General features: G+C 42.2%; 2 protein-coding genes across 2 annotated transcripts; both read right to left on the reverse strand.

Annotated features, from left to right (window-relative positions):
* Positions 1 to 1012: 1012 nt before the first annotated feature.
* LOC135549848 (splicing factor 3B subunit 4-like) lies at positions 1013 to 5842 on the reverse strand. Its single transcript, XM_064980186.1, has 6 exons — positions 5768 to 5842; positions 4764 to 4892; positions 3880 to 4422; positions 3221 to 3388; positions 1718 to 1879; positions 1013 to 1369 (listed from the first exon to the last, which is right to left on the reverse strand). Exons 1-6 carry the CDS (start codon positions 5799 to 5801, stop codon positions 1197 to 1199), a joined length of 1209 nt encoding a protein of 402 aa, XP_064836258.1. The 5' UTR covers positions 5802 to 5842; the 3' UTR covers positions 1013 to 1196.
* Positions 5843 to 10833: 4991 nt separating this feature from the next.
* Positions 10834 to 26938, reverse strand: LOC135549849 (LIX1-like protein). The gene is made up of 6 exons (XM_064980187.1): positions 26422 to 26938; positions 25239 to 25402; positions 22186 to 22326; positions 21908 to 22003; positions 18271 to 18348; positions 10834 to 15188 (listed from the first exon to the last, which is right to left on the reverse strand). The coding sequence occupies exons 1-6, from the start codon at positions 26741 to 26743 to the stop codon at positions 14934 to 14936; spliced, it is 1056 nt and encodes a 351-aa protein (XP_064836259.1). The 5' UTR covers positions 26744 to 26938; the 3' UTR covers positions 10834 to 14933.
* Between the last annotated feature and the right edge of the window lie 201 nt (positions 26939 to 27139).

Here is a 27139-nt window from a genome sequence, read left to right on the forward strand (position 1 = left end):
CCACTGGAATGTTATTTATTTGCAGCAGGTTAGGAGACCGAGGTTAAGGTTAGGAAAAGAGTTAGGGTTAGCAACAACAAAAAAGCTCCCCTAACCTGCTATGAAAATCACTTCCGGTCGTAGCTTTATCGAAGTGGCATGAAATGAGTGCATACCTAAAAAAAAAAGATACCCTGGAACCGGAAGTAACCCCTGGAAGATTCTCATGACCAGAAGACCTCAACCTTGTTTTCTTGTTGGTGACCTAGGTTTGGGCTGATACACTTAATATCCTGTCTCCATGGTCAAGCTAGGTTGGGTCCATTCACAATTAACTTTGTGTCCAATTGTGATCATTCTAAAGACAAATTTTCAGCCGATTTCAGTCCCCGTTTTCAATTGGGGTTTGGTGGTATCAACCAATTTTAATCTTCAAGAATCAATATTGTTAATTTAAATAAAAAATGGCTTAAAATATCAGAGTAAGATTATGCAGCCCTATACATCCTCCTCCATAACCCACTACATCAGACAAGTGGTATCTGCAATAACCATGGCAACAGACTGAGTGAGTGAGAACCACATTCAACATGGAGGCAGCACAGATGTTTTTTTCTCTTTTGGAAGCATAAATATTTGTAATCCACTCAAAGCTTTCCCTCAAAGCACTGCCTATAGCAACATTGTATTTGGGGGTTTATAAAAAAAAATACTTAAGGTTTATATAGGCGAAGAAGTTTTATTTTCTATTTGGTCTGGAACCTGTCAACTGACTTGTGCTTTGTCTGGTCGAAACATAACCTTCTCATTCATCTTGTCATTATAGACATGCCTCACCTTTCTTCCTGGCTACCAACAGTCTCAAACGACTGGCCTTTTGATCACATTTGGAGTTTCTAACCTATTGAGACCAACTACATGCTGTGTCTTATGTTTGTACTAGGAAAGCACAATTTAATTGACATGATGCATGTTCTGAATTAAATCTCATCTAAGAAAACTGAAATCACTTGACATCAATTGAAAGACCCAATTTGTTGTATTAAAAACCTTTATTCCGAACCTTTGTTCGGTTCTGTACAGTGAAGAAAATGTAAAAAAAAAAAAAAAATTAAATGGAACTACACCATGTGTCCAAATTGTACTAGAATAGAAATCAAATTTTAAAAGAGCTAAATGAAAGCATGGTCATGCGCCTTGCTGTGGTCCTCCGTAGTCTATGGGGGCATTGGTCCTCTCATGGGGCCTCGAGGTGGGCCACCGGGGGGCCTAGGTGGCATTGGTGGCCCCCTCTGGAAGCCAAACGGAGGTGGACGAGGGGGACCCCCACCGTAGCCTGGTGGGGGCATTGGAGGAGGGGGTCCTCTCATGCCTGGATGCATGGGGTGACCTGTGTGGGTGGGGGGAGAGGGAGAAGGGATTCACACAATTATATATAATCTCATACAGCAGCACATTACAACAAGGATATCAGGAAACAAACCTCTTGGATATCCATAAAATTTATAAATGTCTTTGTGTCCCTTTAGACAAATATGTATTTTTTTTGTTTACAATACATTTCTTTAAAGTCCAAAATGGACATACCAATTGCAGACTGTAGCATTAAACTAAGAAAAATTGTGATGCAAAACAATTTACCACTTTTGGTTTCATGAATCAGGAGTCAGGCAATTAATTATCCAACTTTGAGATTTCAACTACTGAACTGTATTGAGTTGAATTGACCAGCACTTACCCATGGGATGCCCATAGGGCCCTCTCGGTGGCATGCCCATGTGTGGATGAGGGGGCATGCCGGGGGGTGGAGGTGCCCGGTGCTGGTTGGATCCTGGGGGGCCCGGTGGAGGCACCATACCTGGGGGATGGCCATGAGGGTGCATAGACATCTGGGGCATTCCTGTTGGACATGAACAATATAAATTGGTGGTGGTCCTCAGTAGCTTAGTTGGTAGAGCATGGCGCGTGCAACGCCAGGACAGTGAGTTTGATTCCTGGGACCACCCATACGTAAAATGCATGCAAGCATGACTGCATATACACTACATGGCCAAAAGTATATGGGCAACTCTTCAAATGAGAGGATACGGCTATTTGATGCATACCCGTTGCTGACAGGTCTATAAAATCGAGCACACTGCCATGCAATCTCCATAGACAAACATTGGCAGAAGAATGACCCGTACTGAAGAAGTCAGTGACTTTCAATGTGGCAAGATCATAGGATGGCACCTTACCAACAAACCAGTTGGTCAAATTTCTGACATGCTAGAGCTGCCCAGTCAACTGTAGGTGCTGTTATTGTGAAGTGGAAATGTCTAGGAGCAACAACGGCGCAGCTGCGAAGTGGTAGGCCAGTCAAGCTTACAGAACGGGACCACCGAGTGCTGAAGCGTGTAAGCGTCCAACACTACCGAGTTCCAAACTGCCTCTGGAAGCAACGTCAGCACAAGAACTCTTCGTCGGGAGCTTCATGAAGCTCAAGACTAAGATCATCATGGCAAAGCCAAGCCTTGGGTGGAGAGGTGTAAAGCTCACAGCCATTGGACTCTAGAGCAGTGGAAATGCACTCCCTGGAGTGATGGATCACCCTTCACCATCTGGCAGTCTGATGGTCTAATCTGGGATTGGCAGATGCCAGGAGAACGCTACTTGCTTGAATGCATAGTGCCAACTGTAAAGTTTGGTGGAGGAAGATTAAAGGTCTGTGGCTGTTTTTCATGGTTCAGGCTAGGCCCCTTAGTTCCGGGGAAGGGAAATCTTAACGCCACAGTGATATTCTAATCTTAACCCTACAGTGATATTGTAGACGATTCTGTGCTTCCAACTTTGTGGCAACAGTTTGGGGAAGGCCTTTCCTGTTTCAACATGACAATGCCACCATGCTCAAAGCGAGGCCCATACAGAAATATCTTGACAAGATTGGTGTGGAAAAACTTGACTGGCCTGCACAGAGCCAAGACCTCAAACACCTTTGGGATGAATTGGAACAAAGTCTGCGAGCCAGGCATAATCGCCCAACATTTTGGAATGAGATGTTTGCCTTTCAGGTGTCCACATACCTTTGGCCATGTAGTGTATTAATGCACCTCATCACACACATGTTCTCTTTCCTTACCAGAAATAGCAGTAGCTTAAAGTTTCACACACTACAATTTGAACTCCAATATTTAACAATCTGGGCAAGCTTTTCCTGACTGTGGTACTCAATCCAAATATATGGTCGGGGTGAGTGACTTACCTGGGTGCATGCCCTGGTGGAAGGGTGGCGGGCCGGGTGGGGGGCCTGAGCCCCCTCCCTGGGGTCCTGGTGTCCCTGGGGCTGGGGGCATGGGCATGCCGGGGGGCATGCCAGGAGGCATGGATCCTGGGGGTGGCACAGGAGGGAAGGCACCAGGAGGGGGCATGCCTGGAAATTAAGATCAGAGAGAGAAATTGCAACAAAAAAAAGTTTAATTGAAATTATTTTGATGTAGATGTTTTAATGTTGTGTTGGTGTTACTGAACAAGTTACAGTCAAGGAATTGTGAAGCCAACATAACATTTTCACATTGTGAGGAAAATCACATTTTTGTCATACTCTTACAAATCTACGGAGCACAGTCTATGACTATACAAGGCAATATGATTACCATCTAAGTACCCACACAAAATATTGTATACTGGACCCTATTCCAACTGCTGAAAGAGCTGCTTCCTGTGCTTGGCCCTCCTATGTTGAACATAATAAACGGCTCTCTATCCACCGGATGTGTACCAAACTCACTAAAAGTGGCAGTAATAAAGCCTTTCTTGAAAAAGTCAAACCTTGACCCAGAAAATGTAAAACTAAACGGCCTATATCGCATCTCCCATTCAAAAAAAAAAAGCTGGTGCACACACTTGCACACACACACTTACCAGGCATGGGCATCCCGGGTCCCAGGGTGGTGAGGACAGGCGTTGACGCAGAGGGGGGAGGCGGTGCATCTGCGAACAGCTGATGCGGCCGGTCAGCCTGCGAAAGCGGGTTCTGAGCAGCTAGGAGGCGTTCAGCGGCCGAGCCGTGCCGTTCGCCCTTGGAATCCTTCTTGAAGGCATATGACACTGTAATTGGTCGGTTGCACAGGTACTGGCCATTCATGGCCTCGATGGCCGCGTCAGAGGCATCGAAACTGGCATAGTTGATGAAGGCGTAGCCCTTGGAGTTGCCAGTGTCCGGGTCGCGCATGATCTTGGGCGTCTGGAGTATGACCCCAAAGGCGCTGAACGTGTCGTAGAGGAGTTTCTCGTCAATCTCCGGGTCCAGGTTACCGATGAAGATGTTGGCGCCAACATCTAGGTTCTTGTTGTGCGCTGAGGCCTTGTTGACACGGATGGGCTTTCCGTATAGTTTAATCATGTTCATAATCTTGATGGCGTAGTCCGCATCCTCTTCACTGAGGAACTCAACAAAGCCATAGCCTTACGAAGGGGTGGGGACAGAGGAAAGAATAACATTCAATAAGACTAACGGTTATATTTCTGATCAGCATTTTTTTTTACAGGCTATTTGTCTCTAAAGGAGTCTCCAAAAATGACAAGTGATGGGTTTTATAGCATAGACCTAATCTACAATGATCTGTCTTCTTTGCATAGGCTAGTTTTACACAGTTCTTATTTTCAAACATTAGTGCGCCACCTCACCATGTGAAAGAAACCCTGAGGTTAGATATCAAAGTGTAGCATATCTGGTTGGTCTTACTGATGGTATGTGTACCCGTTCTGTTACCAATGCGTTGTTTATGAGTATGTGTGTTACTTACCTTGGTGTTGTCCCGTGACTCTGTCTTTGGGCATGTGTGTGTTGACCACAGGCCCAGCCTGTAGGAAGAGCTCCCACAGCAGTGGCTCTGCCACTTTCTCATCCAGACCACCCACATACACAGTGGCATCTAAAGTAACAGAGAGAGCAAAACATTAAGTGGATGGGTATAAGCCCAAACATAAAACCTTGTTATGGTCCCATGCCATACAAGATATTTTCAAGACGTGCGGAAATGACTACCGTTACCTGTTTTTAGCAACACTTCTCCTATTTTGGAAGCTATATCCTATATCCTACTTACATTACCGAGTAGTGCACAAGAATGCATTAAATCTAGTTTCCACGCATACGCTGCAGTTACATCACGTCTTTGGTTCAAGAGCACAAACCCTGCAAAACGAGCGCAGTTTTGCCAAAGACAGGGACGGTAAGAAGGGTGCAGCCCAACGGTTGAGAGCGTTGGGGGCAGTAACCGAAAGGTCGCCGGTTTCACTGTACCTATCCGGTCTGTGACAAAAATATATATATTTAACCAAAATCGCTCTGGATAAGAGCATCTGCGGAATTACTTAAATGTTGCTGAATGTAAAAATTGTGTGCGTCCATCGCGCGAAGTCAACCAAGGCTAGGAACATGTCCAGCTAGCTAATGTTACCCTCTTTGAGCCAGTCCCATTTAGGTATATGGCCCTGCCTTGAGCTCGCTAGCTACCCATTCATAGCCCGGCAGATTCTTTAGTGACAAACCGGACGAGTCTGGCAGGACGTAAAAATACATAGCTAGCTATCTAGCTTGTTACAGTACATATAGCAAACGTAGGCTTGTAAACGAGCTTTGATTGGCAATGGAATTGAGTCACACAGACAAGGCATATGGCTTGCTACGTCTTCATTCAGCTAGATTTACAGCTGTAATTTTCAGGCCATGGGTTCAGATGTAATGGAAACTACTCGTATGGATACATTTGATGAAGTTCATAGTAAAATATAAAGACGTATCTACCTTGGTTGCGCTCCGAAATCGGTCCCGCCGCCATGTTAAATCCGGCGTGAGGGCAGCGTTATGCGGAAGTTGATAATTTGATGGGCAAGAAACATATCCGGCAAAACCAAAGAACGCAATTAGATCAAGTCGCCCTCTAGTGGTGGGCTGTCTATACCGGTGTGCTCTCATTCAAGATGCAGCTGCCCCGCACACCCATATCATTAAAACCACTCTTTGTTAGGCTCAAAACATGGTTTTGGGGGGACCTTTGTCTCTACCTGTTTTGACAATGTATTATAATGGTATCTTTTATTATGTCTGACTTTCGGGTTCAGGCTGTGCACTTCTGTGTAATTGTCAATGGCTGTCTAACAGTGACTTTATCTTAATGGAAACACCTGCGAAACAGGCTCTTCTAGTTTACATCTCACTTGAGCGTGACTTCTTGGATAAGATAAAGTGGCCACATATCTGGCTGTGCCAGTTTCAGAACAAGTTTGTTCACTTAACTGACTCTATAAATAGTTGTTTCAAGTCAATGATACAGGAATCACTAACAACTTGAGTAATAGGTACATGGGATACAGGCTCCTGTGGCTACAGGCTCCTTAGTTTAGTGAGAAAATGGACAACAAACAGAACAAATAATTCATATCTTTGTCTTGCCAGAGGTATGATGAGAAGTCTCACATGGACTTTATGCGTGGACTCCTTGCTGCCATGGGCTTTGATTGTTCCCGACGTGCAAAGTCTACTGCACAGAGGTGAGTGGTTGCCACTATGCGTAATTTAGGCTATATTATGCACAGACAAAGATAGTTATAGTAAAAAATACATGGAATATGAACTCTTCTATTTCTGATAGTTAACTTTAGTTTACCAACACTTTAACCGACTAAAATCTTTGAACAAGCATTGAGTTATAGCTAATACACAACCAAAAATTCACTGAATGTAATCTCCCTGGCATAAAATGGAGGCCTGTAGAATGGAGGTAACCTGACCATGTCCTTTTCCTCACTCACTCAGACACTTTGTTGAACTAGAGTTGTCAATTTGTCACATTTACATGTTCAGTTTAAAAGCTATATTCAGTTGGACAGTGAAGCTAAAACGTTTAATTAGGCCCTATACTCAAGCATTTAGGATTTGAGATCACATATTTCATATGAGGTGACAGTATAGAATGTCACCGTTCATTTTAGGGTACTTTCATACACATCTGTTTTACCTCCCCTGTTATTGGTAATGGTGAGTGGATAGCATGTCTTGGAGATATGATCTTAGTGCCTGTAACTTTCTCTCTCCTCATTATTCATGATTCATTCATGATTATCCGTAATCATGGTAGCATCCACAAAAATGCAGAAGTGTTCAGAAATGTATTCTTATTTACAAAATAGTGACCCCAAAATGTCTGAAAATAAGACTAAAATAAGACCTAAATTGTATCAGCATATCGATTGCGCAACCAGGGCTGGCAAAACCTTGGATCATTGTTATTCTAACTTCCGCGACGCATATAAGGCCCTGCCCCGCCCTCCTTTCGGAAAAGCTGACCACGACTCCATTTTGCTGATCCCTGCCTACAGACAGAAACTAAAACAAGAAGCTCCCATGCTGAGGTCTGTCCAACGCTGGTCTGACCAAGCTGATTCCACACTCCATGACTGCTTCCATCACATGGACTGGGATATGTTTCGTATTGCGTCAGACAACAACATTGACGAATACGCTGATTCGGTGTGCGAGTTCATTAGAACGTGCGTTGAAGATGTCATTCCCATAGCAACAATTAAAACATTCCCTAACCAGAAACCGTGGATTGATGGCAGCATTCGCGTGAAACTGAAACCGCAAACCACTGCTTTTAATCAGGGCAAGGTGTCTGGTAACATGACCGAATACAAACAGTGCAGCTATTCCCTCTGCAAGGCTATCAAACAAGCTAATTGTCAGTATAGAGACAAAGTAGAATCTCAATTCAACGGCTCAGACACAAGAGGTATGTGGCAGGGTCTACAGGTCAATCACGGACTACAAGAAGAAAACCAGCCCAGTCATGGACCAGGATGTCTTGCTCCCAGGCAGACTAAATAACTTTTTTGCCCGCTTTGAGGACAATACAGTGCCACTGACACGGCCTGCAACGAAAACATGCGGACTCTCCTTCACTGCAGCGAGGTGAGTAAAACATTTAAATGTGTTAACCCTCGCAAGGCTGCAGGCCCAGACGACATCCCCAGCCGCGCCCTCAGAGCATGCGCAGTCCAGCTCGCTGGTGTGTTTACGGACATATTCAATCAATCCCTATACCAGTCTGCTGTTCCCACATGCTTCAAGAGGGCCACCATTGTTCCTGTTCCCAAGAAAGCTAAGGTAACTGAGCTAAACGACTACCGCCCCGCCCCGTAGCACTCACTTCCATCATCATGAAGTGCTTTGAGAGACTAGTCAAAGACCATATCACCTCCACCCTACCTGACACCCTAGACCCACTCCAATTTGCTTACCGCCCAAATATGTCCACAGACGATGCAATCTCAACCACACTGCACACTGCCCTAACCCATCTGGACAAGAGGAATACCTATGTGAGAATGCTGTTCATCGACTACAGCTCAGCATTTAACACCATAGTACCCTCCAAGCTCGTCATCAAGCTCAAGACCCTGGGTCTCGACCCCGCCCTGTGCAACTGGGTACTGGACTTCCTGACGGGCCGCCCCCAGGTGGTGAGGGTAGGCAACAATATCTCCACCCCGCTGATCCTCAACACTGGGGCCCCACAAGGGTGCGTTCTGAGCCCTCTCCTGTACTCCCTGTTCACCCACGACTGCGTGGCCACGCACGCCTCCAACTCAATCATCAAGTTTGCGGACGACACAACAGTGGTAGGCTTGATTACCAACAACTACGAGACGGCCTACAGGGAGGAGGTGAGGGCCCTCGGAGTGTGGTGCCAGGAAAATAACCTCACACTCAACGTCAACAAAACTAAGGAGATGATTGTGGACTTCAGGAAACAGCAGAGGGAACACCCCCCTATCCACATCGATGGAACAGTAGTGGAGAGGATAGTAAGTTTTAAGTTCCTCGGCATGAACATCACAGACAAACTGAATTGGTCCACTCACACAGACAGCATCGTGAAGAAGGCGCAGCAGCGCCTCTTCAACCTCAGGAGGCTGAAGAAATTTGGCTTGTCACCAAAAGCACTCACAAACTTCTACAGATGCATCCTGGCAGGCTGTATCACCGCCTGGTACGGCAACTGCTCCGCCCACAAACGTAAGGCTCTCCAGAGGGTATTGAGGTCTGCACAACGCATCACCGGGGGCAAACTACCTGCCCTCCAGGACACCTACACCACCCGATGTTAAAGGAAGGCCATAAAGATCATCAAGGACAACAACCACCCGAGCCACTGCCTGTTCACCCCGCTATCATCCAGAAGGCGAGGTCAGTACAGGTGCATCAAAGCTGGGACCGAGAGACTGAAAAACAGCTTCTATCTCAAGGCCATCAGACTGTTAAACAGCAACCACTAACATTGAGTGGCTGCTGCCAACACACTGACTCAACTCCAGCCACTTTAATAATGGGAACTGATGGGAAATGATGTAAAATATATCACTAGCCACTTTAAACAATGCTACCTAATATAATGTTTACATACCCTACATTATTCATCTCATATGTATACATACAGTATATACTGTACTCTATATCATCTACTGCATCCTTATGTAATACATGTATCACTAGCCACTTTAACTATGCCACTTTGTTTACATACTCATCTCATATGTATATACTGTACTCGATACCATCTACTGTATCTTGCCTATGCTGCTCTGTACCATCACTCATTCATATATCTTTATGTACATATTCTTTATCCCCTTACACAGTGTATAAGACAGTTGTTTTGGTATTGTTAGTTAGATTACTTGTTGGTTATTACTGCGTTGTCGGAACTAGAAGCACAAGCATTTCGCTACACTCGCTTTAATATCTGCTAACCATGTGTATGTGACAAATAAAATTTGATTTGATTTGAAAATGAAACAAATTATTATCCATCAATTTCTATTGGGCACAACATAATCCAAAACACAACCACAACAAACTACAAATACATCCAAATTTGTCGAGTCACAAGCTTGATGTTGTCATTGCATGCTAGGAATATGGGACTAAATACAACACTTTTGGAAACATTAATACAGTGAACTTGTCCAAATACTTATGACACCTTCAAATGTGGGGACTAGATACATAGTGATTTAATTTCTAAACGGTTAAATATCCTAAAATAAAATATGACATTCTGTACTGTCACCTCATATGAAACATTTGATCTCAAATCCAAAATGCTTGAGTATAGAGCCAAATAAAAGGTTTTACCTTCACTGTCCAAATAAATACACAAGGGAGTGTATACTGTATATTATAAGGCTGAAATTAATGGTAGCTAGGTCTTAAGAGGTATTGAATATTGATTTCCTTCTTCCCCCCTGAAACAGTTCGCCAGCAGAGGCGACAGTGGCACATGTTGCCAAGAAGGAGAGCAGCCCTCAGATGTGTAGTCTTTCCCTGGACCTCGACCCACCGCACTGCCAGAGCTGCATCTCCTACGAGGCTCGGCTGCAGCGCCTGGTCTGCGGACACTTCTACTGTGACCAGTGCAGGGGCCACATCATTAACCATGCTTTCAAGGACATCGAGGGCCTCTCGGACTACCCCTGTCCTATGTGCAACTCTATCCGTCAGCTGGGAGGCACAGTGCCTGAGCCACGGCTCCGCAGTAATAGCACCCCCACTGTGTCTGTGGGCTTCAACGATCCCTCCTCCCCCACATCCTCACCTTAGCTATGTTAATGCAGGTCATCAGGGAAGAGGAAGAAAAGGACACTGGGACTTGAAGTAAGATAGTAGAAAGGCCTTTTGGAGTCTGTTTTAGTGGAAAAACAGACAGAGATTCTAGGTTTTTAGGAGAACTGACTTTTTCACGAGGAAGTGTGCTCCAGCAAATTACGCTTTTCTTTTAATTATTTCATAAAGGATGACATTGGAATCAGTGAGGGTTGTTTTTGGCTGCTTTATTGCATTTTATTTATACAAATCTAAATAGAAACCTACATTGAGTAAAAAAAGTAACAATTTAAAACTGGTCATATAAAATACATAAGGACTGTATAAAACAAAGTTTATATAGATCACATTTTGTACAAATGGATTTATGAATCATGCACAACTTGATAAGCGAGAAGGCAGGGTAATAACATGACTTGAACAGTTTATAAAAAGATTGCAACCTGTGTTAAAAGGAATAACACGCAAACATTAGTCCCAAGTTATATTAAGTGTCGCTAAAACATGTGTTTACATGGTAATTACACAGACAGGTTTAGTGTAATTACAGTGTAGGTACACATTAACAATCTGGTAAAAAAATTTTTTTTTTATAAAAGTATTGGATTTGCAAAAAAAAATGAAATTGGAAACCAATACTCTTACGACAATGTGAACAATATACCTGCCAATGTAATTAATTACCATGTAAGATTGGTTGTTTTAGCCACACTTTATATAGAAGTGGGACCCAAACATTAAACAACTACATTTTTTAGCAATGTACGTGATTAATGGTGAGCAGACAACTGCCATAAAAACCATCTGTAACACACCATTACACACACTTAAAAGAAAAATACAAAAAATAAATGAGTCACACAAATAAGCATGATGGGAGAATACACCTACCAGACACTTAATGAAATATGATTTCCATTAGCTAACACAAATACAGTCAGGTATCTACTTGCAGCCAAGTGTCAGCCTCCTCCTGGTAGAGGCAACCAGGGTTTTGGCTAAATTTACAAGTTCATGATGCCATTGATCTTAACAAGGGCCCCAGGACAGGTCAGATTACTTGAAAATAGAGCTCTTTGGCCATGCACAACAGTTGTGGGTTTGGCGTTGAAAAACAGAAGCATTAGCAGAAAAGTACCTCATACCTATGGTAAAATATGGTGGTGCATTTTTTATGTTATGGGGCTATTTTGCTTCCATGGGTCCTGGGGCCTTTAAGGTCAACGGCATCATGAACTTTACCAAGTACCAGGACGTTTTAGCCAAAAACACTTGGGCGCAAGTGGAGGATGACACTTGGTTGCAAATGGCTCTTCCAGCAAGACAATAACCCCAAGCACACATCAACATCCACAAAGAAATGGTTAATTGACCACAAAATCTACATTTTGCAAAGGTCATCTCAGTCTCCGGGCTTGAACCCCATGTGGTTTGAATTGAAGAAAGCAGTCCATAAGCCCTGACGGAGGATATAATGGTTCTGGAAAGATTCTGTATGGAGGAATGGTCTAAGATCCCTCCCAATATGTTCACCAATCTTATAAAACATTTTAGAAAGAGTCTCTGTGTCATTATCCTTGCAAGTGGAGGGTGCTGGTGTTTTACCCCTATCTTTAATTTTTACATTTTTTACTACTGGTTAAACTAAAGCTCTTTCTCTGAGCAATTATATTAGTATAAAGTAATCTAATTTCCCTTTTTTTAACCATGAAATATAGCTTAGTATTTGTATTATTTATTTTATACTGTCTTTTTTTGCTATTTTTTTTTTAAGGGCGCCAATAATAATGGACCTGGCTGTGTGTTTTAACAAAAGGTTCACTTCTTAATTTAATTAGGACAAGCATACACTGGATTGAGAACCACGGGAAATGCCTAACCCTGGCTTGGTAGGAAAACAAAGAACACTAACCAATACTGTCAATGAAAGAAGAGCAATGGAAATGCTATCCAAAACTAACGGGCATCTCGTCAATTTATTTTGCGCTGCTGTTGCTATTGGGATATGATTACATTCAGGAAAGTTAGGGCAAGTCAGCCAAATCTTTTTTTCTCTCTGCTTATTTTCTTTCAAAAAACATACCATAGACAATTCCATCAAGAGACATATAGTAAGTAGGATACAATGTTAAACCCAAGAGGACATTGGGACTATGATACAACATTAGCGTGATGTTTGGTGCATTTTATTCGCATTCATTATTTTTTTACTGTAGCTGTCAGTGTGATATTGCCATTGTGATATGACATAGGCATTTACTGGTATTCAATGTGAACATGAATGGATTCTCTGTGTGTTCTGATCCCTGAATAAATGTGTTTTCTAAATGGGTCTATTTCAAGAGATTTTCAGAGTAGCAGATCGCATGACTGGATAACATTTCGTACCGGTATGGTAAAGCCTCTGTGAAATTCCCCCCAAAAAACATCAATTCAAAAGAATTCAAGAAGGATCCACTGTTATTTCATAATGGCTAAAAGATTAAGCCGAGTCCTGGACTAAAACAATTTCCATTTATTTTTACCTTTATTTAACTAGGCAAGTCAGTTAAGAACAAATTTTTATTTTCAATGACAGCCTTTGAACAGTGGGTTAACTGCCTGTTCAGGGGCAGAACGACAGATTTGTACCTTGTCAGCTTGGGGGTTTGAACTTGCAACCTTCCGGTTACTAGTCCAACAATCTAACCACTAGGCTACCCTGCCGCCCCATGGAGCCCCATGGAGCCCCATGGAGCATTTATGATGGAGATTCTACATTGATAATGTTTTTTTGTCCTTTGAATTTTTCTTCTCAGCGTATAGCTGCCAAAACGCTTTAATAAATGTTTTACCTTGAGAGTAACTTGTGGTTAGGGTAACTTGTGGTTAACTGCAATCCCATATATTACTACAAACTCTTACGTTTGTGCACTGTGTTTGCTATGTTTTTGTGTTGCACACATTACTCACATTTAAACAGTTGTTAGCATCAATGCTGTGGTCAATCCAGATATCAGTATCGGCTAAATTACTTGTGTGCGTTTTAGTTAAAAATGGCTTAGTGACAGTAAATGATCCTGACTTAGAATGATAACGCTGAAAGTTTAGTCATTAAAAGCTGCAAGGCCAGAAAAAAACTGTTGGATAACTGACATTCGTGTAAACATTCTAGCAAGCAAAGCTAGGCAATTAGTTATTTTACGAGTGACATCAGTTTGAGTCGGAGGAGCGGTTCTTTCTTCGCAAATAAGGCTGGCTATCACTAATGATAGACTCTACAGATGTCGGATCTTAATTTGACCTATGCTGTCACAGCAAAATAATCCTGCAGCAACAGGATTTGAAAGTTTAGTCCATAATGTTGCTTGAGCGGTGGTAAGGCTTTTATCTGGCCAAAAGTAGGCTTCATGAAAAGTGAAATACTATATAACCGTGTGTTAGTGTGGGTGTTCAGTAAATTTATGTCAATTACAAAAGTTAATCTGCATTTCCTGTGGTGCAGGAAAATCCTCAGCAACAAAAGTGATCAAATTAAGATCCTACCTCTGTATATAAGATCTGTAATGTAAGAGCTATACATAAATGTTCAAATAACTTTCATAGTCCTTAATGAAGTGATAGATCATGCTTAAGCAACAGACATTGGTCTATTTTGGTGAGAAAGATCGTTCTGTGACAATATCCTTGTGATTATGTCCTGTACGATCATTAAAGGCAAGTGATGGGCTTTAACTTTACCCATGTGGAAGCGTTGTCTACCAGCATAGAAAGGGAATGAGAGGAATGATAACATTTCATTATTCCATGTGAATTTCACAAATCCAATAACATGGCAGCACAAAAGGACCTCAATGACTTCTTATTATTCAATCCTGGTCCTAAAGATTTTGTTCTAAACTAGCACTAACACATCTGATTCAAATAATCAACTTATTGTCAAGACCTTCATAAACTGAATTAGGTGTATTAGTACTGGGCTGGAAAAAAACTGCTGAAAGATCTAAGAACACTCACTGTTTTATAATTGAAAGCTCCTAAATGGCTGCCTTGCTAGTCTCTATACAATCAATGGTTATTGGCCACTTTTCCTCATTCCATCTCTAAGGCCAGATTCCAAACTGACAACCAACTTCCTTCCATCTTCCCTTGACTCCCAACTTGCAGATCTGATCGGGCTGAATATGTAAAAGCCATGTGGTGGAAGCTATGCAGAGTTACTATTATGTTTCCCACACCTATGTAGACTTTTTGAGAACTGTGAGGGGGAAGTCAACGTGGGCAAATGGAAGTGAATCAAGTTATGGGGTTGGAATCCAGCGTATACCTAGCAGGTTGAAGGCAGGGTGGCAGTGTTGGCTGCATCCAGTTGGCCAACAGCCAGCATCAGGATGTCCTTCTTTTCCTTATGAAAGCGAAGCTCCCGGCCAGCCAGCCTGGCCTCCTCAAGTTCTCGATCTGTTGCCGCCACCTCCTGGGCAATGGTGCCAGCCACGCCTTGCTCTCGGTTCACCCAATCAGCAGCCATTTGGGTACGCATGTCATCATCCAGCGCCCTATGGGAGTAGTGAGCCAGCACTTCCTGTTAGGGGAAAGCAAAATAAAAAAGTTGTTAGGCCGGAATGGACCTTATTGACGCCATTCCTGGGTAGGAAACAGAAATGCTCCATTAAATCATTATATTTTTCAACAGTACTGGTATCCTAGCAGTGCAGGTTTGACTGAGTTCCAGATTATGTTTAATGATCCTGAAATGCCTGGATTGACACGATCTGGAACCACAAATGCGTGAGCTGCATGGCCAGCAATAACATCATTTCAAATGAGGAATGTGAGACGTCTGGGTGAGCTAATTACTCCAGTGGCTCAGCCCCTCTCCTTAATCATTGAGATGAAAGGCATAAGGCCAGACCAAATAGAATACTTAAAATCAGTCAAGAGATACACAGGGCGAAAGCACTCCGTAACCCTAGAAAACACAATACAACTGAGTCGTATCTATCCCAATCATGGAGTTGCTGGTTGCTCTTCCTCCTCTTTGACTTGTGATCTGAATGGCGTATATTGGCAAAAGCCAGGTTTGAGGCACAATTTGACTATTCAGGTGAATGTATATTCATTTAATCAATTGGAAGTTGCCTGAATTGACCCCCATACTGCAAAAACGATGTCAGAAAGCTCCACTTTTTAGATTAGCAAACATGAAGGGCGGGGGATGAAAACTTAAAGGTGTGCATAGAGCCTGAATATTTTAATGTTTGAGATCAGATGAAGTCAAAGAAAAATGCTTTAAACTCTGGTAAAACATTTTTTTTACAAACTTGAATCAAACTCTGATCAAGGCTCATAGTCGATGCCTTAAAAGTCATTTATGTATGTAAGATGCATGAGATAATGAGGACTGAACACAAACATTTAGGTCACCCGACTCTGCCTGGAACGGAGTCACTTCATAGGTATTCATTCAGCCCACACAATGTGGTTTAGATAGGTTCCTTCAGCATGACATTCCATCCTAACTCAAGCCAGAGTGTAACTCAGCCAATTATCTCCAGTGAGTTTCAGCCCCATTCTATACTTAAGTTGAACTGAGATGTGGTGTTGGCTGTACCATTTGAATTATAATTAAATACTATCACTGGCAGTCTGTAAGGATGAGGGATATGTTTTATTTTCCAAACTTGCTGGAATGAATGGAAACTGTCAGGCAAATGTTTTTCTCAAATAACTCTTTAGTTTGATCAGTTATTCTGTTGCTGAGAACAGAGAAGTTTGAGTTATGATGTAGCTATATTTCCCTTCCTTTACACCAGAGGGGTATACTACAAAGCAGGATCAATGAGTTAGCCAGCCAGCTTTGATAAACAAACAGAAATAACTATAGATTATCTGATTCATTAAGAAAGCTAAACTTAAGTATGTGTTTTTGTTTGTTGAGTCAATTACAGCATACTCATTTCAAGTTCATCAGTGCCATGCTCTATTATCCATTATCCGAGCCACATGGGACCCAGGTGTGTGTCCAAATAATTTTCTCTAAATTTTCTCTAAAGTGACATAGAAACATATTCAAATTTGCTCACATACAGTTGAAGTCGGAAGTTTACATACACCTTAGCCAAATACATTTAAACTCAGTTTTTCACAATTCCTGACTTTTAATCCTAGTAAAAATACCTGTCTTAGGTCACTTTATTTTAAGAATGTGAAATGTCAGAATAATAGTAGAGAATGATTTATTTCAGCTTTTATTTCTTTCATCACATTCCCAGTGGGTCAGAAGTTTACATATACCGGTACTCAATTAGTATATGGTAGCATTGCCTTTAAATTGTTTAACTTGGGTCAAATATTTTGGGTAGCCTTCCACAAGCTTCCCAAAATAAGTTGGGTGAATGTTGGCCCATTCCTCCTGACAGAGTTGGAGTAAGAGTCAGGTTTGTAGGCCTCCTTGCTCGCACAAGCTTTTTCAGTTCTGCCCACACATTTTCTATAGGATTGAGGTCAGGGCTTTGTGATGGCCACTCCAATACCTTGACTTTGTTGTCCTTAAGCCAATTTGCCACAACTTTGGAAGTATGCTTGGGGTCATTGTCCATTTGGAAGACCCATGTCTTGAGATGTTGCTTCAATATATCCACATAATTCCCCTTCCTCATGATGCCATCTATTTTATGAAGTGCACCAGTCCCTCCTGCAGCAAAACACCCCCGCAACATTTAATTATTTTACTGTGGATATAGATACTTTTGTACCCGTTTCCTCCAGCATCTTCACATGGTCCTTTGCTATTGTTCTGGGATTGATTTGCACTAAAGTACGTTCATCTCTAGGAAACAGAACGTGTCTCCTTCCTGAGCGGTATGACAGCTGCGTGGTCCCATGCTGTTTATACTTGCACACTATTGTTTGTATAGATGAACCCTGGTACCTTCAGGCGTTTGGAAATTACTCCCAAGGATCAACCAGACCTGTGGAGGTCTCCAATTTTTTTTCTTGGCTGATTTCTTTGGATTTTCCCAAGATGTCAAGCAAAGAGGCACTTTTTGACAGAAGGCCTTGAAATACATCCACAGGTATACCCCCAATTGACTCAAATGATGTCAATTAGCCTAACAGAAACTTCTAAAGCCATGACATCATTTTCTTGAATTTTCCAAGCTGTTTAAAGGCACAGTCAACTTCATGTATGTAAACTTCTGACCCACTGGAATTGTGATACAGTGAATTATAAGTGAAACAATCTGTCTGTAAACCTATTGTTGGAAAAATTACTTGTGTCATCCACAAAGTAGATGTCCTAACTGAAAACTATAGTTTGTTAACAAGAAATTTGTGGAGTGGTTGAAAAACAAGTTTTAGCCTAGTGGTTAGAGTGTTGGACTAGTAACCGGAAGGTTGCGAGTTCAAACCCCCGAGCTGGCAAGGTACAAATCTGTCATTCTGCCCCTGAACAGGCAGTTAACCCACTGTTCTCAGGCTGTCATTGAAAATAAGAATTTGTTCTTAACTGACTTGCCTGGTTAAATAAAGGTAAAATAAATAAAAATACTGATTGACACCAAATCATGTCTTATTTAACACCAGGACAAATACCAAATGAAACAGGCCTATGAAATAAAGTGATACCAATAATCAGTACTATTATCCAAATGAGATCTTACTTGACGGGAGCATTGTCTCTCTCTCATGGCCTTCAGGCTACCATTCCAGTGCAGCAGCTGAAAGACTGTCATCAATTCCTGAAAGAAGAAAACAGTTCAGCGTCGACAAGCAGCATTGTTGTGTGTGGCTGCGCCACATGGAAAGCACTGTTTGGCACTAAGCACAATTTCAAGTTTGATTATTATCACAAGGCTATGAGTTTTTAATGCCAAAGTCACAAGATTTAATGATTTAAGGCTGGTAATGGGAGCTAAGAGGTGGCTGGGGCGGCAGGTGGCCTAGTGGTTAGAGCGTTGGGCCAGTAACTGAAAGGTTGCTGTATTGAATCCCCTAGCAGACAAGGTAAAACTCTGGAGTTCTGCCCCTGAACAAGGCAGTTAACCCACTGTTCCCTGGTAGGCTGCCATGGGTAAATAAGAATTTGTTCTTAACTGACTTGCCTAGTTAAATAAAGGTTACATTTAAAAAAGAGGGAGACGGTCAATAAGTAGCAATCATTTGTTTGCATGTGTAGAGCCCTAAATCATAAGCTGTGGTTTGGAAAATACCAATCCATGCATTAGATTCAGTGGATTTGGATGACAAACAATGAAAAGACTGGAGGCCAGCAATTCTGTCCAGATTTGTTTGCCAGACCAACATGTACTTAAGGAAATTCCTGGAACCACGGAGTCCAATACATGGTTTTGCTCCAATTTTCTTCTGCACGCACGATGGTCCTCACACTCATTCATGTAGTGGGTCTCATTATCTAGTCCTTGACATCTACAGCCATCTCTAGTCCTCAACATTCCTGATAAGTGCACGTTGAATAAGTCAAATCTCGGTTTTAAGTGTGTAAAATCCCAATTTAATTGATGTACATGGACATTATTTCAATTGCTTGCTCCCGAAACTGGCATGCTCTGCTTTAGTTCATGAGTCTCAAACCGTTGCATTTATCAGGTTCAACGGCGTACTTTTCCCCCATTCGACCCGGGAAACCAGAGTAGTAAGTCATAAAGCAGAGGGGAGGAAACCAGCCAACTTTAAGAAACACTCAGAAATAACTCCTGGTTTTCTTGATCATAAATTAAGCTATAGTTTAGGGCTGATCAGTAAACGTTGATCTTTTTTCATGAACTGGAGTTACAAAGCTAAATGACAATATAGTTATCGGCTTTGTGTAATTACCAGTAGTTTTGGCACCACTAGCCATGTCTATGTTAACATGTACGCATCTCCCTTGTTTATAATTCTGTAGAAACCATAATATAATTTCACATTCTCCAACCAATCCCATGTGTTCTTTGTATCTGTGTGGGCAAAGAATAGCCAGTATTTGGATCATCTCCATCTCCTCCAGTGGCGTGTATTCATGGATGCCAAGGGAAGCCATGTTTCCCCCAAAAATGTACCAAGAAAAAGATTTGTTTAAATAACATAAAATAATGTATATTTCGTCTCTCTATGTGTTTGGAATTTTCCTTCTATTACATCTGCTAACCATGTGTATGTTACCAATACAATTTGATTTGAGAGGCGGACAGTATCTCACTGGAGAAAGCATCCGAGCGAGCAAAACAGCGCCCCTCTGTCTCTGTATGAGTAACCCATCTATCTGATGCCGCCTGGTCAAAAAGAGTATGATATTGTTTTTTTATTTTATTTTAATTTTACCTTTATTTAACCAGGCAAGTCAGTTAAGAACAAATTCTTATTTTCAATGACGGCCTGGGAACAGTGGGTTAACTGCCTGTTCAGGGGCAGAACGACAGATTTGTACCTTGTCGGCTCAGGGATTTGAACTCGCAACCTTCCGGTTACTAGCCAATGCTCTAACCACTGCCGCCCTCCGGTAACATTGAATGCAAGGGAAGCCAGCAAGCAATTGGCCTCTCTTAATAAAAAAAGTATACAATAATAGCCCATCAGAGTTGAGCTAAACTGAACGAGGTCAACTGTGAATGGTTCTGGCACACCAAAAAAAAGTCTCAAGGGAAGACAGTTTGCATTTGGCTTCACATCACATCAAAAGCCAAATGTCATTGACAGAAAAAAACTTGAATTGTTGCATCTCGTTGTGTTGTTGTCCACTGGTGGCTAGCTAGCTAGCAAACATCTTCCTAAATTAGCCATGGATGGAGATAGGGATTTGGAGATGTGGTTTTGCTTAATTCAACGTACTGAGGATTATAATGGTGATTCTGATCAAACCATAAATTCATACATTGTGTCCATGGCCTGAGTGGATGGAAGCTCAATATGTAGCAGGCAAATTTAAATTTTTTATTTATCCATTATTTTACCAGGTAAGTTGACTGAGAACACATTCTCATTTGCAGCACCGACCTGGGGAATAGTTACAGGGGAGAGGAGGGGGATGAATGAGCTAATTGTAAACTGGGGATTATTAGGTGACCGTGATGGTTTGAGGGCCAGATTGGGAATTTAGCTAGGACACCGGGGTTAACACCCCTACTCTTACGATAAGTGCCATGGGATCTTTAATGACCTCAGAGAGTCAGGACACCCGTTTAACGTCCCATCCGAAAGACAGCACCCTACACAGGGCGGTGTCAATCACTGCCCTGGGGCATTGGGATAAAAACAATTTTTAGACCAGAGGAAAGAGTGCCTCCTACTGGCCCTCCAACACCACATCCAGAAGCATCTGGTCTCCCATTCTGGAACTGACCAGGACCAACCCTGCTTAGTTTCAGAAGCAAGCCAGCAGTGGTATGCAGGGTGGTATGCTGCTGGCATGTTAACGAGCTAGCTCATCGTTACCCATGAAAGTAAGTTAGACTAGCGAGCAAGCACTTTAGCCAGGTAGCCTAGAACAACAAAAACTAAAAGCATGTACTGTATGACAGATTCATAGACCATTTCGTCAAAATGAAAGAAAGGAGGATGGCTTTGGCGTTTCTCTACAAGTAGGGTGAATTAACATGTTTTTTCTACTTACGCACATGCACACACAGAAATCAGTACCATGGACAGCCACATGAAATTTATGTTGATAGGACTAAATCGATTTTGGTATATTTTAGTTGTCACTGTGTTAGGCTAAGCATAGGTGATTTGATTATGTTGAAATGTTGAAGTTGGAATGGAGCTGGAATAGTGGATGCAGCGACTTATGGTAAGTCTCCAGTGTTCTAAATCAATAGTTGTTTAGTAGTCTGGAAATGTCAGAAACATTAACGTGCTTGACCATGCTGTAGGTCTTGTAACTGTTTGTTACATGCAATATGCTTTGTGGAATCCACCAGACAGATGTTGCTCTCTGGTTTTGTGATGAAACAAAGGGGTGGTTGAATTTATTCAGCCACTGTGTCTTCTTATTGTCTTGGCCTTAGGTCTATGTATCACGGTGTCAAGCCGTACAGGTTATAGAGCAAACAGCCTAATTATCACAACACAAAGGTTGTAATATGTATTTTTTTCATGGCTTGGCTTCCACAGTGATTTTACCCACAAACCGCTGCTGATCTCCTAATTTCCTACATCCTGACCAACGTACCATAGCGCCACCAACATTCCTAAACTGGCCTCATATACAGTCCAACCTTTTCCTTTTCTTACATTTCATTGCTGTAACATCCACTGTATCATCACAAGTAACCAAACTTTGCGTTACTCCATCCTATTTACCTGAAACTCCAACATTGACTTTCCTTTGTTGGATTCCAGCATGAAGCGAAATGCCCCGATTCCAGTGCTGGGGTTGTCTGCCTCTTCTCTGTTTCCCTGTAAAATACAAGTAGAGTCCAATCATCCAGTCTTTTTCTCCTTAAGAGCCCAATCAGATTAAGATCTTACCCTCATAAGGACATGACCTTTTAATAGGAGCTGCAGTATGGATTATATTAAAGACCAGTGCGCACTGCTTCTGTTAGTGTACATTGAAAAATACATGAAATGCCACTCACATTAAAGGAGGCCAGCGCCTCACATACACTCTTCTCAATGAAGTCATCTGTGATGCGGCGGGAAGGATGCTCGTTGAAAACCGAGTTCATCAGCGCGATCTTGGCAGCACTACGTCTTGCTTCAGCCTTGGTTGGACAAAACTGCCGAAAGTAAAGCATAAAACATATTTAGTACTTTTCTGAATGTTTCCAAGTCCCCCCCAAAATGTTCTTGAAAGATTAAGCACTTGAAATGTATGTTAATCTTGTTTCATGTATGTTTCAGAATGATGTCTATGTAATATCGATGCTTCCACTTCATTGCTATTATTTCAAAGAAAGAAAGAGAGTTAGGAAGGATAGAGGCAAGGGAGGCCCTGTGCAAATGGGATGAGGGGGAGAATGTGGGGAGGGGTGTCACGGCTCCTTCTAAACTCAATATTTGGCTCTAATTACAACCAGATGAGCCACCATATGAGTTTCCAACCACAGTATGCATTGTAGCCAGCCAATTCGAGGAGAGGAAGAAATGGCAAAACATTTAATCCTCCCATGGAATATTCTGGTATGCTCAATGCTTAAGTTCTAGTATGATTTAGAATTGAAAATAACATTTGAAAAAAAGAATGTACATTAAAGCAGTCATTACTATTTCAATAATACTGGTGGATTATTTAACAGATAGGAACACGGCTCATACTGTATGTAATTATGTATACATTCATGGATGAGATCAACAGGTAAAATCTATGATCTCTTATTGATGTCACTTGTTAAATCCACTTCAAATCAGTTTAGATGAAGGGGAGGAGACAGGATAAAGAATCATTTGTAAGCCTTGAGAAATTTGAGACATGGATTGTGTATCTGTACCATTCAGCGGGTGAATGGGCAAGACCAAATATTTAAGTGCCTTTGAACGGGTATGGTAGTAGGTGCCAGCACACCGGTTTGAGTGTGTCAAGAACTGCAACAGTGCTGTTTTTTTTTTACACTCAACAGTTTCACGTGTATATCAAGAATGGTCCATCACCCAAAGGACATCCAGCCAACTTGAACACAACTGTGGTAAGCATTGGAGTCAACATGGACCAGCATCCCTGTGGAATGCTTGACACCTTGTAGAGTCCATGCCGCGATGATTTGAAGTTGTTCTGAGGGCAAAAAGGGGTGCAACTCAATATAAGGACTCCTAATGTGTGTTCCTAATGTTTTGTACACTCAGTGTATATAACAACATTTACACACACTTCAACAGTTCTGGTCAAGTTATAAACTATGTAAAACGTGCTACTATGCCACTTCACTTCATTAGATACTTAAGACAGCTTTATCAAGACATTTGTTTAAAGACATGCTCTGGAACTTTGGCAACTACTAAGTATTTTTTTTAAACCTCCCGCTTTGGCCTGGATATAGTCTCACTTTGCCATACCTTCCAAAATCACGTCGTTGTCATGCCTCCCTTGGATGTTTTTGTATTGCAAAAACAGTTTGAATGGTCTGCAGGCTCCCTGCGGCAAGATTTTGATTGGATGTTACATTTCAAGAATCCTCCCCTCACATGCCCATTGGTGCTAGGTGTTATGTTTGTCACGGTTTTCAGACCGAAAAGGGAACATTTTGCGGAGAGTTATTGCAAACTAGCATATGGAACATTACAGAAAGTGGAAGACAAACTAGGGGAAAAACTGAATTCTGTTTTGCCAGAAATGTGCTCTACACACAAAATCGAGTTTTAATCTGCGATTTCCCGGCCATCCTCACCCACTGTTGCACCTATGACACTAATCTAGTGAGCTCTACTGGAGCTCCACCCAAGCAAGGCATTTCATTTGTTTGACGTGTTGCGAGCATACAGTCATTGGTACACTGGGTTCTAAAACCCCGATTTAGCTATTTTTCTGCCATGAAAGCAACAGTTTTTCTGGGAGCTGTGCTGCACCCTTTTCCCCCACGTGGGCCAGCCCACTAACAATTTGAGTTCAACCAATGAGCTTCAGCCCCTCGTCAATTAAGTGACAGCTAGCAAGTTGTACATCCATGCACACACAGCAGAGCAATGACGTTTTACACATATGTGACATAGCACACAATTTTAGGGGACCACTTTTGACTCATGAGCGCTCCCTTTAACTACGGGCTAAAAAGTATACAATAGTACTGGAGAATCTAACACATTCTTGAAGTATTCAGACACAACAGAACAGTGTGAGGAGAAAGTTCCAGAAACATCCGGGTCATGTTCATTAGGCAACAAACAGAAGAAAATGGACTGAAACTGGGAGGGACTACCTGTACCTCTCCGATAAGAAACTCACATTTCTGTGATTCACAGGAATCACATACACATACTAGAAATGTATGAACTCACTGTACGGTAAGTCTCTTTGGATAAACATTTCTGCTGAGTGTTTTTTGACTCCAACAGAATATGGGTGCACAGTTGGCAGTTGGTAAACAAAGACACTGCATAAACATTGTTTTCAATTGCACAACGTTTTGCTACGGGGTGCCCCCATAAACATGACCCAGGCCTAATTAGTTGCTTGCTCTCCCTTGACATTTCTCAAGACAGTTCAGAAGAGGCTCCCAGTGATTGACATGTGATCTGAAAATCCAGGGCCAATGTACTCAGGAAGATCAAGTCAGATTGGCAGAATTGATTTAGGTAGAAGCATTTGTGCATGAGTAGAGTTGTACCAATGTACTCAGGAAGATCAAGTCAGATTGGCAGAATTGATTTAGGTAGAAGCATTTGTGCATGAGTAGAGTTGTACCAATGTACTCAGGAAGATCAAGTCAGATTGGCAGAATTGATTTAGGTAGAAGCATTTGTGCATGAGTAGAGTTGTACAGACGGATAAATCCCTAAGGTTATGGCCACATAAGGAATTTCATTCATACAGCTACACCAACACAGTTTTAAACCATTATACTGTAGTAGTAATAATAAGTACACTTTTCAAGCACTTTCACTAACTCAGAGATACTATACAGGGGGACTTCCACCCGAGGAGCGTTTTAGTGCTCACAACTTTATTGAGACAGCGTACAGTCACAGGTTAGCTCACCTGGAAACTCCCAAAGCAGCTTCCCCCTGGGAGACTGACGTAGCAAACATAGGGTGGGTTGTTTGATGGGACCATCTCGTACACCACCAGCGCCCCATTCCTGAGGTCTGCCCCTCTTGACTGCTTCATCTGCCAGAACTCTTGCAAGGCTTCCACCACGTTCACTGAATGAGACATAAAATGACACAGTTTAACATTAGACTGCATGGAGTCATAAAGGTGGACTCAGCGATATGACGTAGATGCAGAAAGTAAACGGCATAGTGGGTCAATTTCCGCAACAACTAAGAGCATTGAAGCACAAGGCTCAACTTGCTGTTTTGGTCCCATGGCTACCATGCTGTGACAGCGTGAAGCGAACATGTGCACTTGCACAGATACTGTGTGTGAGTCTTGCGTCTCGCTCATCTCAATAGCTCAAATTAGAATTACTGAGTCTACCTTTAAATATGGTCCGGTGGACTCATTTGGTATTCAGGTTTGAAAGAATAAAAGTGACACAGTGGAATATTGTGTATGAGTAAGGATTAAAACTTGGAACACTGCTTTCGCACATATTTGGAGATATAATATAAACCGGATGTTTTTGGATAAGTAAACAACAAGGAACAACCCACTGAACTGACTGAAGCTGTCCGGATTGCATTATATTTAATTAACCAGGCAAGTCAGTTAAGAACACATTCTTATTTACAATGATGGCCTAACCAAAAGTCCACATAGAAACAAAATGATTAAGGAGTACATAACATAATCATACTTCTGTAAATGAAAATTGAATAGGCCTACCCACATTTCATTTATTGGGGTTTTGGATGATAGTATAACATATAGGCTAGGCCTACTCTAAAACATTAGCGGTGACTTGAAGTCCCAAATTTGGAATGGAGTGCACAAGTGCTATGTAAAATGAGCACGCAACAGTATCCTGTAGTGAACTGCATCCTGTAGTCATTAGCCTAGATATGACAAAATATTGGCTATCATAAACTCGGTATGTTCATGTAGCCTACTGTTATTAACTGGATGTGCAGTTTTGGTGACACTATGTATGTTGCACATGCACTACTACACTATTCAATCCCTTTTGTCAGTTTAATCACAGTTACGGTGAGTTACATTTGAACCACGGCCAGGGAAATTCGGAGGACCAAAATTCTGCGACTAATTTGTTCCAGGTTACCTCTGCCATAGCCCTGCGTATGCTTAGCAAAACTCCGAACAACAGCCTCCACCGCCTCCTTCAAGACCGCCGGGTTCCCTGGATTACATAGACCGAATCCAGCCACCCCTGTTCCGAGACCCGCACTCCCAATAGTGCCGTGAAGACTGTGGAGTTGAAGCGGCGGAGGTGGCCCGGAGGAAGCACATAGGGAGGCCGGGGGAGGCAGCAGAGGTGCGGTTGGAACTGTAACCCCGGGCCGGAGAGAGGAGCGTAGGGTCCCAGTCGATCCAGCTCCAAATCTTATCCCTGGTTGAAGTCGCTGAGGGCGGATAGATTCCATTGTTGAAGCGTAAACGTCAACAGTAGGGGAAATACCAATAGGAAATTCGTGATGAAAATACTGGTTTCCTCGCTGATAATGTAATGGAAAATGACAAAAAACGAAACTAAAAAGATAGTGATAAATAAAAAGTGTTTTCCTCACGGAGAAAAATGTATTCTGCCAATCCCGTTAGTCTTTGTGAGGATTAGGCTGCTTGGCTGTCAATCTTGGGGTGGGGGCGGAGAAATCAGAGACGTGGAAAAAGGGGAGCTGTGAATAGGCCATTTTCTTGAACCAGCAATGCAGGAGGGGGAAAATATTAGGAATCAATGTCGCCTCCAAAACTGTAAAGGAATTCTGTTGAAAATACACGCTCTACAATATATTATTAGGGTAGTGTAACTTACATTGTAA

Source organism: Oncorhynchus masou, chromosome 12 (assembly GCF_036934945.1).
Source record: "Oncorhynchus masou masou isolate Uvic2021 chromosome 12, UVic_Omas_1.1, whole genome shotgun sequence".
Classification (NCBI taxonomy): Eukaryota; Metazoa; Chordata; class Actinopteri; order Salmoniformes; family Salmonidae; genus Oncorhynchus; species Oncorhynchus masou.

Coding starts and splice junctions, on each gene's coding strand:
- LOC135549848 (XM_064980186.1), bottom strand. CDS start 5,801: ATGGCGGCGGGACCGATTTCGGAGCGCAACCAAG. Junction 4,893..5,767: donor GATTTCGGAGCGCAACCAAG/GTAGATACGTCT, acceptor CTGTTACTTTAG/ATGCCACTGTGTATGTGGGT. Junction 4,423..4,763: donor AGTCACGGGACAACACCAAG/GTAAGTAACACA, acceptor CCCCTTCGTAAG/GCTATGGCTTTGTTGAGTTC.
- LOC135549849 (XM_064980187.1), bottom strand. CDS start 26,743: ATGGAATCTATCCGCCCTCAGCGACTTCAACCAGGGATAAGATTTGGA. Junction 22,004..22,185: donor AGGCGCTGGCCTCCTTTAAT/GTGAGTGGCATT, acceptor TGTATTTTACAG/GGAAACAGAGAAGAGGCAGA. Junction 15,189..18,270: donor AGAGACAATGCTCCCGTCAA/GTAAGATCTCAT, acceptor TTCCCCTAACAG/GAAGTGCTGGCTCACTACTC.